The sequence below is a fragment of the Dendropsophus ebraccatus genome, chromosome 6 (genome assembly GCF_027789765.1).
Source record: "Dendropsophus ebraccatus isolate aDenEbr1 chromosome 6, aDenEbr1.pat, whole genome shotgun sequence".
Classification (NCBI taxonomy): Eukaryota; Metazoa; Chordata; class Amphibia; order Anura; family Hylidae; genus Dendropsophus; species Dendropsophus ebraccatus.
In genome coordinates, this window is record NC_091459.1 from 103,594,995 (window position 1) to 103,610,912 (window position 15,918).

Consider the following 15,918-nt stretch of genomic DNA (forward strand, 5'->3'; position numbering starts at 1 on the left):
AATGAAGGCAAAAATTAATCTTTGACAAAATCAATACTATTCCCTGAGACGAAGCATACATAACCTCAATGGAAATGACGGTTATGTTCATATAAGATGTGAGGCTGGAAACTATAACCTACATAATAAACATCGAGAAATGTCAAACCCAGCATTTGACATTTTTGTACCTAACAAAGCTGACAAAAGAAAAGCATATTCTCGGTAAACAATATTTATTTGGTCGCCAGGAGCTGAAACGGACTAATAATATTGTTATTATTAATAACAAAAACATAAAAAGCATTGCTAGTATGGCTGTAACTATTTTATCGCTAAAAACAATCATATACTGTACATGTTCTGAAGTGCTAATTAGAAACATAGAAGATTGTCAGCAGAAAAAGACCACTGGGTCCATCTAGTCTGCCCTTAGTATTTCCCTTCCTATTATCTTAGGATAGATAGATGTGTATCCCAAGCAGGTTTACATTCTGTTATAGTAGATTTACCAACCACATCTGCTGGAAGTTTGTTCCAACCATCTACTACTCTTGCAGTAAAGTAATACATTTCTCATGTTGTGTCTGGATCACAGATCGTGTCCTTGTTCTTGTGTTCAGTTTCTTATTAAAAATAATATTAAAAATTATATTAAAACTGTCCTTTAACATACTTAGTGTCACTGTCCTTTCATTTTGTAGAAATCAATAGTACAGGAGATTTTAAGAAACTTTGTAATTGGGTTTATTAGCCGAAAAATGCATTTTTATCACAAAAAAGCAGTCTTCATCCCCCCTGTCTTCATCATTGTGTATGGAGAGGGGAGGGGTGGAGGGAGATGAGGCACCAAAACAGGACAAAGAGTTAATTTACAGCTACATCACCAGGCTATCCCCTCTTAAGTCAGCACTGACTCCCTGGCGGCTCCCTGTGGTGTAATCCTTTGTTCTCTGCTCTCTGCTGCCGACTCATCTCCCTCCTTGCTCCTCCCCCGCTCCCCTCTCTATAGAACAGGCAGGGTTGTGTCTGATGCAACAATGATGCACAATTTCCTGATATTTTGCAGTGAATGGAAAAGAGGAAGGAGGGAGGACCTGGAAAAAGGCTTTTTGAATGCAGATAATGGCATATTTGCCTAATAAACCCAATTACAAAGTTTCTTAAAATCGCCTGGACTATTGATTTTTGCAAAAAAAATATGACAGTGACTCTTTAAAGATTTCGATCATGTCCCCCTTTCTCTTCTTTCCTCCAGACTATATAGATTTAGCTCCTTGTCTTTTCTGGTATGTTTTAGGCCTGACACCCTCCACCATTTTTGTAGCCCGTCTTTGGACCCGTTCTATTTTATCAATATCTTTTTGTAGGTGAGGTCTCCAGAACTGGACACAGTATGCCAGATGTGACCTCACCAGAGGTCTATACAGCGGGATCACAATCTCCCTCTTCCTACTAATTATTTCTCCTCTGATTGTGTGTAATTACGATTATATTCTCATTATAGTATTAGGGGTCTACTGCATGGGGTTTAGCTACTACCTGTCACAGCCGCTGAGCAAAAAGGCAGATACTTGCAGAAAAAAACTTTCGTTATTACCCACTATTAGTATCACTGGAGATAAACAGAATCGTACTTACAAAGCAATGGCTTAATTTGCATTCCTCCTCTATTTCATCTGCGCTGTCCTCATCAGACACCTCCCCCTCCTCAGCATCCTCCGCTAGGTCATACGGCAACTTTTTCCCCTGATAAAATATACAAGAGAAATTAATCAAGTGCACTGACACTGTGAACAGTAAAGCAATATAATGTTAGGGGGCAGATGGCAGTAAGCAGCACAACATGGAAAACAGGTTTAATAGAAACATAGAAGCTTCGAATCTAGTGAGAAGTAAATACAACTTCCTATGTAAGAGATGTAACAGACTATACTCACTATGGTAATAAATATCAATGAAATAGGTAAGTGTTCCTCAGCAGTGAAACCCATTGCTATGTTCTCAAAGAGAAATAATTCCTAATTATTTTAGATTTGTTCATACATTATAAATGAACTGGGCTTCTAGCTGGTCTGTAGTCTGCAGCCTAGCACTACTACTTGAATTATTCTGTTTCATTTTTGTTTTCTTGAGCATGAGTTGTGCTCCCACATGTGACTATTGCAACCACTCACTGCCTTAAAGGGATTTTTCATTAATTATCTTACTTAAGCGTAAAAATAGTAGTTGTAACACTTTAACCCTGACACACACAACAGTCAGCAGAGCAAAGTGGCAGCAGAACTTGCTGCATCATCACTCCCTCTTTTCTGCAGTATCCTATCTGTCAGCCAATCAAATAGAATGGAGCTGAACAGCGAAAAGATCAGTCAGGGTCTCTAGATATAGGGAGGAGGAAACCCGCAACAGTGGTTATCACTCTGGCTCACCGCTCAATCTGATTCCTTGCAGGAGACAGACTCCCTTATAGGTCTATATAGCTCATGCCCTGCTAGTTGAGTCAAGTGGCAAGCTGGGAAGTAAAGAACATCTGCCTGATACATTTAGAGATGAGTTGGGGTCTCAGCACTGGGACCCCTATTGATCAAAAGGTTTGGCATCTCAAAAGTTTTGTTTTAAGTGACAGTAATGCTTTAAAGAGACTCTGTCAGTAGGTTTATGGTGCCTTATCTAAGGGTAGCATAAAGTAGTGACAGAGGAGCTGAACAGAATGATGTATCAATTACATTGTTCTGTGCAGCTTTTTCAGAGATATCCTTTTAAATAACATGGACAATAAGTAGTCCTCTCCATTATGTGCGTGAGCCCAGTAGTCCTTAATATTCATGAGAAGCAGAAAACTCCGCCCACCAGCTGCTCATTGGCAGTTATCTATCCATGCTGTATATAGGCAGCCAACTGTCAATCAGCAGCTGGAGGGCGGGGGCAGGGGTGTAGCAAGAATCCTATTCTCCTGCATATTAGGAGAACTGCTGAACAAAATGCTGTAAACGATACACTGATCTGCTCATCATTTCTGTCACTAGTTTATGCTGCCTTTATTTAAGGTGGCATAAACCTAGTGACAGATTCCCTTTCAGTTGTTTTAGATTACCAGAAACAATGTTATCTATATAGTCAATGTGGAATAACCTATAGTAGGCGCCCTCAGCCATGTTTAGTATATTTGATACATGAGTACATTCCCATCCTGCTAAAAACAAACACACTGCAACTTCCTAAGAACTAAAGACCGCACCATATTGTGCTTTACCTTCACAAGTATTTTTCCCTTTAGATGATGAGGGCTTGGAAGCTGTTTGTTTTCTCCAAGTGGGATGGAAGATAAATCAAGTTTGTCACCAAATATTTCTTTTAGATACTGAGCAATCTTCCTTTGCTGTTGAATGTTACAGTGGTTTTCAATGGACAGGATTACAGGATACCTATAATACAAAATAAAGTTATATAAACTGCAAAGATAAAGCTTACAATGTGTGAGGAGCGGGGAAAGTTTGATTTGTATAATAGTCTGATAATTGTATAAATAGGGTAGTGCACATAAAGGTGGAGGATCAAGTCACCAGCTAATCTATGCATGTGCAGATACAAAGTGCATGAAGCATAGGGGAGCGCTGCTGACTGAAAGGGGAGAGGGGGTTAGGACAAGTCATGTAAGGAAGGTTATAAGTCTGACAAATAATTACAGTACACAAGTACTGTATGTTGGGTGTATTAAAATAGCATTTTATAGCTCATTCACTGTAACAAATTTTCTTTAATTTTTACATGTTTGATAGCTGACTGTATATGTAGATTAGACCAGAATTTACATTTCTAACACCTTCTCAAAACCTTCAAAAAGTCCAAATGTACTAAGTCACAAAGGAACAAGATGGGGAAACCAGTGCAAGACTAGCATCATGATACAAAAATTGCACATTTTTATGAACTACACTGACATTAAAACAGAGTATTATTTCAAGCAAACAAAAATGTGTAAAGTATAAGAAGTGGCAAGCTTGCTTGGGGTTCAGCACCAGCAAATTTACTGAAGACCAATATGCAACAAAGTCCAACCCCCCATCACTGATGCCATGGACTTTGTTCCATTTTTATATACATAAAAAAAGATATACGGAACTTACGAACGGTCAATACAGAAAAAAAAACGATGTGACTCATGTGACCATTGAGTGAGGTGGGTCTTCTTTAACTTTGGTGTGAGTTTTCGTACAATTACTCTGCCATTTCTTGGCACTTTGTGTAAATAGTTTTTTTAGCACATTTGTTGATTATGGTCTTTGAAAAAATATTTGTATATTTTTTATACATGTGTGATTAGAAGTCCAGTAATTTTTTATTGGAGACCTTTTTAATTGTATGTGTATAAGTACTGTGGAATCTTTTAAATTGTCAGTTTATACATAGAAATAGTTTCCTCAATTCGTGTTTTTTTAAAAACAGTAAAGAAGACATACTCATTTTTAACAAATGCATGCTTGTTGATGGCCTCCACAACATCTTTAAAGGGGATTTTTGAAGTTAGTGTGTATCCATGGTGCACAACTGGCTCTCCATCAGGTCCATCCCAACAGTCAACTGTTGAAAAAGCAGAGTAAGGAAGATTAACAGTAGATAAGCTATAGGTACAATGAACAAGAACAATGTGACAGCAACACATAGACACAAAATAGGCTATAGTGAACATTGATCTACTGGACTAGGCATTATGCAGGCTTGTCAACAAATCTCAATGTGTCATCATTGTCATTAACCTGTATGTACAGTCGTGGCCAACATTGAATACGTTGGCCGATTTAGAGTTTTTTGGCCTTTTAATCAGATATTTCTATGGTATAAGGCAGTTACCATCATGTCTGGACAGCCAGCACTTCTGGCTACGACTAAACGAGATATATAATTATTATTAATTTACTTACTTTATTGAAAAATACATGAACTTTATGAAAAGACTAGAGTAGTGTTGACTCTTCTATTTTATGACTCCTACAATTCATATTGGCATGCTGGATATCAGCTTTTGGGCCAAACCCTGACTGATGGGTGAGGTACCCTGGCTGATGAGTGAGGTACCTGCCTTAGATAAAAACAAACCTGAAACAAGACTGGTCTGCTTTAATATTGGAATGACTCAATATAGTCTAATGTTGTTCAAGGGGGTAGATGTATTTTCTCTTGAAGACCCCCTGAGACTGTTTGGGACATCTGAAAGAATCACTGCCCGAAGAAGAAAAGCGCTATCATGAGCCTTACGTCGTAAAGCATCCAGAGTAGTGTTGAGCAGATCTTTCAAAATGTTCTGGTTCAGCAACGTTATCCGAACCCGCCCAAGGGCTACAAGGAAAACATGGATACAGCCTATGGTTTTTCAGGACTCCTAAGGGCAACATTTTTTTTTCAGACTCCCTAGGGATGCATCCAACTTCAGCCACTGGTGATCGGACTCGAGCATACTCAAGTTGCGCTCATCTCTAATAAGAAGGTATATTTAGCAACAGTTTTTTTTTTTGTTGTTGTGCACCCTGATCACTGTAAATTATAGGTTAAATTAAGGTTTACTATTTTTAATTGTAATATTTATTACAGATTCCGTTTTTTATCAGTAGAAAATCTTAATAAAGGATAATTGCCCTGTTTTATTAGAAAGAGATTAATCCCTTGTACATAAAAGCTGTATTACTCCAGCCCAACAAAACAACAAAGCGTAATTACAGCATTAACAGGATACATTAGTAAAAGCAGATAAGCAACTTATAAAGCAATTAACCCGCCTATTGATGGAAGCTATAGATGGAATATTTTATTATCAAAGCAACAATATACCCAAATATATTTTATGTATAGGTCATGAACTTTAGGCTAGGTTCACACTTGCCTAATACAGACAGATGTCTGCCCTCATATTACAGCTGTAAGTACCAGTCTGTGGGTCTAATGACCCCAATCAGCTGTCACAAGACGGTCAGGCCAGGATATGTGGCCATAATATGGACACAAGAATGCATCTATATAACGTAAGTGTGAACCCAGCCAGATTGTCTTTACAAGCCGTAAGCATTGTATGGATCTACCAACACAAAGCTGACCTCAAGATACCTTAAGAAATCATATAGAACCCGGACTTTCCTACATCAGATTTACCTCCTTATAAGTTTGTTATTTAAGGGTTAGAGAGTTTTCCCTGATCTCTGCTGTTGATTTGTAATCTTATTATGACGTAGTTGTTAGGGCCCTATTCCACCGGGCGATTATCGTTCAGATTATTGTTAAATCGTTCGAATCTAAAGGATAATCATTCGGTTGAAATGCAGTTAACGATTAACGACCGAACGAGAAATCGTTGATCGCTTTATAAGACCTGGACCTATTTTTATTGTTGCTCGTTCGCAAATCGTTCGCATTGAATAAGACGTCGTTCGGTCGTTCGCAGTAGATACGAACGCAATAGCGAAGATATAGCGAAGGAAAAACAATCGCAAATACGATCATAAGTAACGATTATCGTTCCATGGAAATGAGTGAACGTTTTCAGGTCTTTCGCAATAGCGGTCGTTTGAGATTGTTAATCGTTAACGATTATGCGAACGATAATCGTCCGGTGGAATAGGGCCCTTACTCTGATGCTCGGCACTATTATCTGTACTACTTTACCCTGCTTGCTTTTATTTGTTTTCCCCTCTTCTCCTTGAAAACTGAATAGAAATACAGTTAAAAAAAATAAAGATTTTATCCAACTATGTTAACATCACAAAATTGCTTCGCATCTCTGGTATATGTCAGGATACTGGCAAAATGTAACAACAACATACTGTGTATGGTGTACCAGTAATAAAAAACGAATCTACCCTAATGCAGTTGCTAGTAGACTATGTACAATCTCTTAAAGTGAATGGGTATGCCTCATTATATGTTGGCATACCTCTTTTCCAGTATTTTAACATATATGTACTGTAGTTTTCTAATGTAATCACAGCCTTCTCAAATCTATTTTACTTTAACTTTAAATAGGGGGGGGGGGGTCATTTATTAAGGGCCTTGTGTTTATTTTTAGGTGAATAATTGGATTTTCACCCATTATATTTAAGAACCATTTTTTGACAGGTCGATATTTTTTAATCTTTTTTTAATCTGCCTGTTTTGAGTATTCACCCCAAAATTTGCATAATCTGGGACTTGCACTAAATATCATTTGCGATTTATAAAAAAGTTGCACAGACTTGTGCAGGCCTACGTCTGGTCAGTACCAGGTAAATTTGCTTGCGCAATTTTTTGTGAATATTCTGAGAATGTTCTATTCACAAATTTATGAATAGTTTGTTACATTAGTCCTATTAGACTGGATAAAAAACAGATGAATACTCTGTAAAAAAAAAAAAAAAAAATCTCACTTTTTAGACTCAATAGTAAATTTCCCCCTTAGCGTCTGGCAGCCACCATACACAACAAGTTGCCCGGAATAATGTTGCACCCACTGATTTTGGCCTGGCCAGCCATTTATGTGTACGGTTCTCCCCTCGAGGGCAGGTGTTAAGGGTAAGGATTGGGAAGCTGAATTTCCACCCGATGATAGTTGTTTATGGGGGGAATAAACCATGTCCAGAGGTTTCTAGCAGTGGTTTATCCCCTCTCTCCACTAAAAACTTGCAGGCCTACACAAATGAATGGGTGAATCAGGAGCGATAGCGGTCAACTGTCCAAAATAACCATATAATATATGGGCCATTTACCTTCTATACATCGACAGCCATCCTGTAACACCCAGGCATACATATCCACCTTTGACTGTGATAGAAGTTGATCCCCAGTTAAATAAGTATTATGGGATGATGCAATGTAATAGTTGCACAAAGGCTGCTCCATATCCTGGTATATTTCACCATGCAAAGGGTTAAATATGTCGCCCGTTGGGCTTCTCATGAAACTGGTGAAACCTGTAGGGAGAGATAAAACAAGTAGCGTTATTTCTTTTAATAAGAAATACAATAATGTTAAATGATAAAGATTCAAAGTGTGCAGGAAACATGCCGGTACCCTGTGAGACAAGTGAAGGGGTCTCTCACAAAGCAAACAGTGCACCATCACAATACAGGGCACAGCTGGCAGCTATTCTGCTTAGAGCTCCTTACTGCCTTCAGATCATACATTACATAGACGACACTGTATACATGTAATGCTAATAAAGCTATAAACATCTAAATATAGTGAGTACACCAAGGAGGTCTGATATGGTTACATTCTTCTTGCAGATTATAAAAGATATCGTATCCCTTTGATTTCTTTTACTTTTATTCCATAGCTTTATTATGTGATTACATAACTTTCTGTGTTTTAGAATGCAGCCCACATTTACAGCATGAGATAGTTCATTCTATAGAGCTGCTCTTCAGCTAAACATTTTATCACCTTTTCAGTCATCTATTCTGGCATTATTATCAGGCAAAAAAAAACAAAAAACATCAACAACTATATCATCAATGTGTTAAAATTCAGCATATGCTTATAGTTTCAATTGCTCGAAGGACAAAAGTTCCCCATCTCTGATCTAAGGGATATAAAACATAACAATGTAAAAGAAATAAATATGTGTATAAAATAGGTATGTCAACAAGACTATGTCCTGGGGGGAGTTACTCTGGGAGAGTCGCTGATGGAGAAGGATCTGGGTGTACTTGTAGATAATAGACTACAGAACAGCACACAATGTCAGTCAGCTGCTTCTAAAGCCAACAGAATATTGTCATGCATTAAAACAGGCCTGGACTCTCGGGACAGGGATATAATATTACCGCTTTATAAAGCTTTGGTGCGGTCTCATCTGGAGTATGCTGTCCAGTTTTGGAACCCGATTCATAAAAAGGACGTTCTAGAGCTGAAGAGGGTACAAAGACGGGCAACTAAACTAATAAGGGGAATGGAGCATCTTAGTTATGAGGAGAGATTAAAAGAATTACATTTGTTTAATCTGGAGAAGAGACGTTTAAGGGGAGATATGATTAATTTATTTAAATATATAAATGGCCCCTACAAGAAATATGGGGAAAAGATGTTCCAGGTAAAACCCCCTCAAAGGACAAGAGGGCACTGCCTCCGCCTGGAGAAAAAAAGGTTCAATCTCCGGAGGCGACAAGCCTTCTTTACCATGAGAACTGTGAATCTGTGGAACAGTCTACCACAGGATCTGGTCACAGCAAAAACAGTAGAGGGCTGCAAAACAGGAGAGACAAGTTCTTAGACCAAAATAATATAGATGCATATGTATAGAACCTATCACCCCTCCCCCTCCCTGTATCCATCCCCTCCTTGGTTGAACTTGATGGACATGTGTCTTTTTTCAACTGTATTAACTATGTAACTATGTAACATACGACGGGCTGTAGAAACAAGCAGTTCTGATGAAATGTTACAGGCACAGAAGGAGGCCCTGTCTTCCAGCCTTCTCCTTCAGGAGGGCTGCTCTTTTCAAGTGAATGGGGCAGGCTGCCAAGTGGTCTACAGTGCTGCTGTACAAAGCAAAATAATGGGTAGGCCTCAGCGCTGTGGCACCCTCTGAACCAGAAAGTTCCAGATGTTTACTTCCACTGATCCTAAAGTAAGATGTTGTTAGGAGTGCTTAGGAACTTCCCCTTTAAGAACAATTGCAGGTTGTAATGAACAACAAAAGATGGAAAAGTAATCTTGATTATAGCAGTCTTAGAGAAGTAGTACATTCGGTAAGGCTTGGAACAAGGCAGTCATATACTGAGTTAGGGTGGTTAGTTGGCTGTTGGCTTTTGTTCATCTTTCAGTCTTGCTCTCAGGAAAGCTACCCTGAACCCTAGCGTGCCTCCCAGGGAGGTACTTAAAGTGTAAAGTATCACCTAAATGTGTTTTTCCCAATTAGAGCCAGATACTAGAATGTGTGTTTTTGTTACTATTTTCTGATTCTAAATCTTAAAACTTTATTTTAAGTATATATAAAGTTATAAGGCTATCGTGCCTGAGCTGTTTTTAACAGTATTAAGTGACATGCTTTAGGGCAATTCTCATAGACATAATGAACATCTCCAGACCCTATTGTTTATATGGGATACATTAGTAAGTAAGATTATTTTATAATATAAATAGTAAAATGAAAAATTTTAAGCAAATCACCGAACATTCTATAAAATATGTTTAACATAAACAAAACTTTATTCTCTAATGATACATTCCCTTTAAAGGGTGCAAAAATTATGTAAATGTGCCCAGCCCCCTGCACAATAACAGTACAGTCCCTGAACACACTTCATTTCAAGTGAAGAAATAGTTTCTTTAAAGGACTTATCCAGCGCTACAAAAACATGGCCACTTTCTTCCAGAGACAGCACCACTCTTGTTTGTAACTCAGTTCTATTAAAGTTAATGGAGCCTAATTGCAAACCGCACCTGAACTGGTGACAAGTGTGGTGCTGTCTGTGGAATAAAGGGGTCATGCTTTTTAGTGCTGGATAACCCCTTTAAGGACTGCTTTCATTTAAAGAACAGCAGCAGAACGGTAGTGTAGTTCTTTTTATTAATTTCCGTCACTGTCTCATATTGGTGTGAAGAACTTGTGACACAATTTTAGGACTGAAAGGCTCAGTCCCAGCAGGGTCACTGTGGCTCCTACAATCTCTCAGAAAATGGTGCTCACCATTTAGAAGCACTTAGCACATATTCCCAGACTGTCACCTCCCAGACTATACTTGGGCTTGGTTGCATAGGACTACTCTGGCAATTCTCCAACTCTTAGTCCCTGTTGTCCCTTCAGACAACCCACGCACAGCTGCTACTCTGGCATACGGTCATATCTTACAGCTTTACACTCACTGATGGCTCATTGGCAGAAAAGCTCAGATCTACTTACTCTCCCAGACCACGGCACTGTCTCATTCAGACTCACTACACACTTTACAACTGGCGTCAATCACTGCCCTTAAATAATCCCGCTCTAAAATTCTTCTATCAACTTTATGGAAAAGAGTTACTCAGATGATCTAACCTGAAGTTGGCACCTCCTCCTGCAAGCAGCTCCACCAGGGTATGTCACCTCCTCCTGCAAGCAGCTCCACCAGGGTATGTCAGCGACACTGTGTACCACAGACTACCAGTCTAATACAACATAGCAAACAGTGCATGGGGCACCTCTACAAAGTATGTACACAACATTACAGCACTTACATTCCATTCCATACATAGTAAACAAGTGCAATGACATATCAATCAGCCTTTCACTTAAATTGTAACTGTCATTTCAAATATTTTTACAGAAATTAATAGAACAAGCGATTTTAAGGAACTCTGTAATAGGTTTTATTAGACAAAAAAACCTTCTGTTCTCAAAAAGCTGTTCTGCAGCTGTTTGCCGAACCCAATGAATCATATGGAGAGGAGGGGACAAGGTGGATGAGTGAGCAGGAAGAGGAGACAACCAGCCCTGCAGTTTGGAGACTGTCTGGGCACATAAAACGCTGGATTCATGGGTCAGAAAGCTTAGTTCTGGTCTGGAAACTTGGTGAGATAAAATTGCAGGATGTGCTGTGCAAAAATACTGTGTGGGAACATAGCCTAAAGGAGATTACCCATAAATCTTTTATGCAAGGTAGTGGGAATCCTTTTACTACCTACACCTACAATGACACACATTATGGGAATGGAACAGAACTTTAAGAGGGACAGGTAAATAAGGAAAGTATATTTAGTGTATACATGGAAAATATCCCACATGTTGTGACTATACTCCAGTAAACTACTATAGTTTTTTTTTTTTTTTTAAATAAATAATAATACCAATATTTACTGTGTCCCATTACTGACCTGATGCTTGGGTCTAACAGCTGATGGGATCGGGAAAGGTATTTAAAAAATATTTCATGTGGCAGACATGTGTCAGTAACATTGCAATATTATGCTACGACAAGCCTATACCCATATAAATCACGGCATATAAAATTTCAGACAGATGTAAAGCCTAAATTGTCAGTTGATACTACAATAAAGCAGAATTGAGTGTCTGAAATTTGACCTATTTTTATTTTTGTGCTGATGGATAAAGTTAGTTTCAAAACGAACGTACCATCTGTGACCTTGTTTTTACAACCTTAGGGCTTCTGCAACTACTGTAGCATTCAGAGAAAATAAGACAATCATTTACAATGCATTAGTTAATATAAAGTTCCAGAACATTCAGCAGCTGAAAGGAAGCCTTACGCTTTGCACGATAGCTCTTGTACCCACGCTGCCATGTCTGGTTGGCTTTACTAGCAAATCATAATTACAGCACAGGCACAATTTAGACTTCAGAGGAGAAGAATGTAAATTAGGCGTCCTAAACAACAGTAAAAAATGCAAACTATTACAGTCAATGAGCATTGAAGGGCCTGTATCTAGGCAATGGGGGGGGAGTTATCATACATGGTGTAAAGTGAAACTAGCTCAGTTGCCCCTAGCAACCAATCAGATTCCACTTTTCACTTCACACAGACTCTTTGGAAAATAAAAGGCGGAATATGATTGGTTGCTAGGGGCAACTGAGCCAGTTTCACTTTAAACCATGTTTGATAAATCTCCCCCAATGTGTCTAAAAGAATACAAACCTTTTCTGATCATGGACAAAACCTCCAATATAAATTGGTTCATTAAAAAAATGCTCAACTTTTTTTTTTTTTTTTTTTTTTTTAATGGAGAGGTGATGAAGCATGTGCACTGTCGCTACATTAACTTGACAAGAGACTGACCTCTTGTGATCAGTGGGGATCAGTCTTTGGGGTCTTTTAATCTTGGGACAACCCCATTTGTTTATTATAATTATCATCATCATCATTATTATTAGACAAGGACAACTCTTTGTAGCACACATTACAGGGTAACAAGACGTAAATCCCACCTTCTATTCCCATCACATTTTGTTCCTTGTTTTCTTCTGAAACTTCAAACTTCTGTATAATGTCAAGGCAGTATTCTGTTGTCACATTATTCATCTGTGTAGAGAAATGACAGCGCTGTTGTGAGTTGTTCTTTTCTAGTACACTAGGTGTTAATCCAGTGGAAAGTCTGGACCCATGGCTATGGCAGAAATCCCTTTGATACAGCTTGGGATGCAGTGAACCGTAAATAAACTGTCAGCACACGTGGTATAAATATTGAATTTTAGGAGCGCTCCAAAGGATCCTACATCTCTTCTACTAAGAACATAAAGCAAACACCAGATCACAGGAAGGTTCATAGATCATGATCAATGAAAACATCTCACGGAATAGAAAACCATAGACTGAGAGCAATTTTGTCAAGGATTTAACTAAATATTCTCAATTACTGTAACTTCAAGATGCCCACAATAGTAAGGGTGCATTCTGTACATCTTTTGAGTATATATATATATATATATATATATATCTATATATATCTATAAATATAATCTTCCCAGTATACAATTACTATACAGCGCAAGAAGGCATATATGTTAAGCATATCCCATATTAGTCTATGGTTGACATATGCCATTTGTCACAGCCTCCATATGTAAAACCAGCGTTAAGCCCAAATTGCAGTGTGAATCCCAGTCTAAAAGAAAAAAAAGTAATATAAGGCAAAGAGAAAGATTGACTGAAAGCGACTCTGTACCCACAATCTGCTCCCCCCCCCCAAACCGCTTGTACCGTCAAATAGCTGCATTGAATCCAAGATATGTCCTAGGGTCCGTGCCAATTTGACACAGGGTTTTAAGTTTAAAAGTAGTTTTTTAGGATACTAACTGATTTACCTGCCGACCAGACCCCAGGACAGATCTTGGATTGAAAGCAGCTATCCGACTGTACAATCAGTTTCGGGGGGCAGATTAAAGGTACAGAATCGCTTTAAAAGCAGGGACAGAAAATCTTTGGCTCTCCAGCTGTTCCAAAACTGCAGTTCCCATCATGCCTGGGCAGACAAATCTAAAGCTTTGACTGTCCAGGCAGAATGGGAATTGTAGTTTTGCAATAGTTGGAGGGCCGAAGGTTTCCCATCACTAAATTAAAGGGAAATGATCACCCAAAGTTTATAACTGCTGACATAGAACACACATTACAATTAAGTAAATGGTCCCTGAATGTACCATCTCCATCGCTGCTGTGGTAATACAACCATTATTTATCAGGCTGAAGAGTCAAAGAGGTGGGGCCAGGGATGTTTTCCCGCCCTCACTCCTAGATGGAATTTCATCCACACAGGTATTTAGTTTGAATACAGAAAATTATTCTTCATAAACTAAAAACTTTCTATTTCTATAAAGTAACTGTCTTTAGGATCTTTTTGAGATGCTGTCTACATGCTACAATAACAAAGCTAATGGTGAGTGGCAGGCAAAAAATAATTCTGACAGATGAGACATAGAAACCAGTCCTACCGGCCATTTACACGCCAACTTAAATTGGTCTGACTGGGTAGAAATTGGAAAACATAAGGAAACAGCATGTACAGTATTTCCCATATCGAACTATAGAAATTAATTTATCAGTGAGAGATGAAACAGAACAGGGAAGCGGCAGGATTTATCTCTCCCATTGGTTCCCTGTCAGCCAGCACAGGCGGTTATATAGCGGTGTCAACCTCAAAGAGCAGGGAAATTAGACATGTGAACTATTGCTCTATTACTGGAATACTTCTGCTCATAAAGACAGCAATTCCTATAATAGAGATTTCCCCTTTGAATTATTAAGGATGAGATATACGTGTATATATATTTTTTTAATTGTTTTATGCAATTTGTCTGACTTGGGAGTTTCCGTTACCTCATGGAGCTACCCTATTCAGACAGCTTCCATTACAGTAAAAAGGCTGCTCCACAAATTGCGGAGAACGGCCAGCTCGGCTGCTTCTGCCCTCCGACCACCTTGTGCAACCACATGCAAGCCAGAGGTCGCTGGGGACCCCCTTGTTTTCATATGGTATTAATGCATTCACTTTATAGCTGATCTCTCTCTCTTTCCCATATCTATCTTTGTCTAGCTTACATCTAGCTCTATAAAATAACAAGAGATCAGCATAACTCTTTCAGCTTTCTTGGACGGCTGTGTGCCAGCAGGTTGAGGAGTTGGTTCAAAGTCTCCTCCACTCAATATCAAACAGGAATTGTCGCAGCACTCTAAAAGAGGTGATCTTTATTCTTTAAAGGGGTTATGCAGAACTAGAAAAAAACAGCACCACCCCTGACCGCAGGTTGTATGTGGTACTACAATTCTGCTCTATTCACTTTAACTGAGCTACAAAACCACACAAAACAGAGGACAAGAGTGACTGCTGTTTCTAGAAGAAAGGAACATTTATTTAAAGGGAACCCATCACCATAAAAACGCTATTTAAGGTATTGGCATTATGTTATAGAGCAGGAGCTGAGCAGATTAATACAGTATATATTTTTAATGGGAAAATATTAAGTATAACTTTTTGATTGAAATCTCTGATCTTTCCATGCTAAGGGATCCAGCCCATTGAGGGACACTGCCTACTGGACTCCTTAGCACAGAATGATCAGGGATTTCCATCAACATGCTACAAGTTATACTGAATCTTTCCCCAAAAAGATATATATCAATCTGCGCAGTTCTTCCTGTTCTATAATATGATGTTGACAGATTAGATAGCATTGTCTTGGCAACAGGTTCCCTTTAAGCTTGGATAACCCCTTTAAGCCAAAATATGTGATCCCTGTCTGATATCTCTCTCACATCCATCCATCTATCTTACATAATGCAATACACTGGTGTGCAACAATATCTAATGGTTAAAGCCAAACAACATACTGTGGCTGAGTATCAAAATCTCCACTACGACCTGATTTAGTTTTCCAGGACATTGCTGGATATCAGTTCATAGACAGATGGTACATTGACTGAAACATAGATCTGAACTGAGGCAAATGTCTGGAATTTCAACCTCAGCTTATTATTACAATAA

The 15,918-nt window shown here is 38.6% G+C and overlaps 1 protein-coding gene across 1 annotated transcript in view; it reads right to left on the reverse strand.

The window, feature by feature from the left end:
• Positions 1–15,918, reverse strand: part of PLCH1 (phospholipase C eta 1) — a 230,968-nt gene that overhangs the window by 53,642 nt on the left and 161,408 nt on the right. Inside the window, exons 7-11 of the mRNA XM_069975469.1 lie at positions 12,869–12,962; positions 7,713–7,916; positions 4,443–4,563; positions 3,236–3,407; positions 1,621–1,728 (exon numbers count right to left, since the gene is read on the reverse strand). Coding sequence (XP_069831570.1) covers positions 1,621–1,728; positions 3,236–3,407; positions 4,443–4,563; positions 7,713–7,916; positions 12,869–12,962 — 699 coding nt within the window. The remainder of the gene's footprint in view (positions 1–1,620; positions 1,729–3,235; positions 3,408–4,442; positions 4,564–7,712; positions 7,917–12,868; positions 12,963–15,918) is intronic.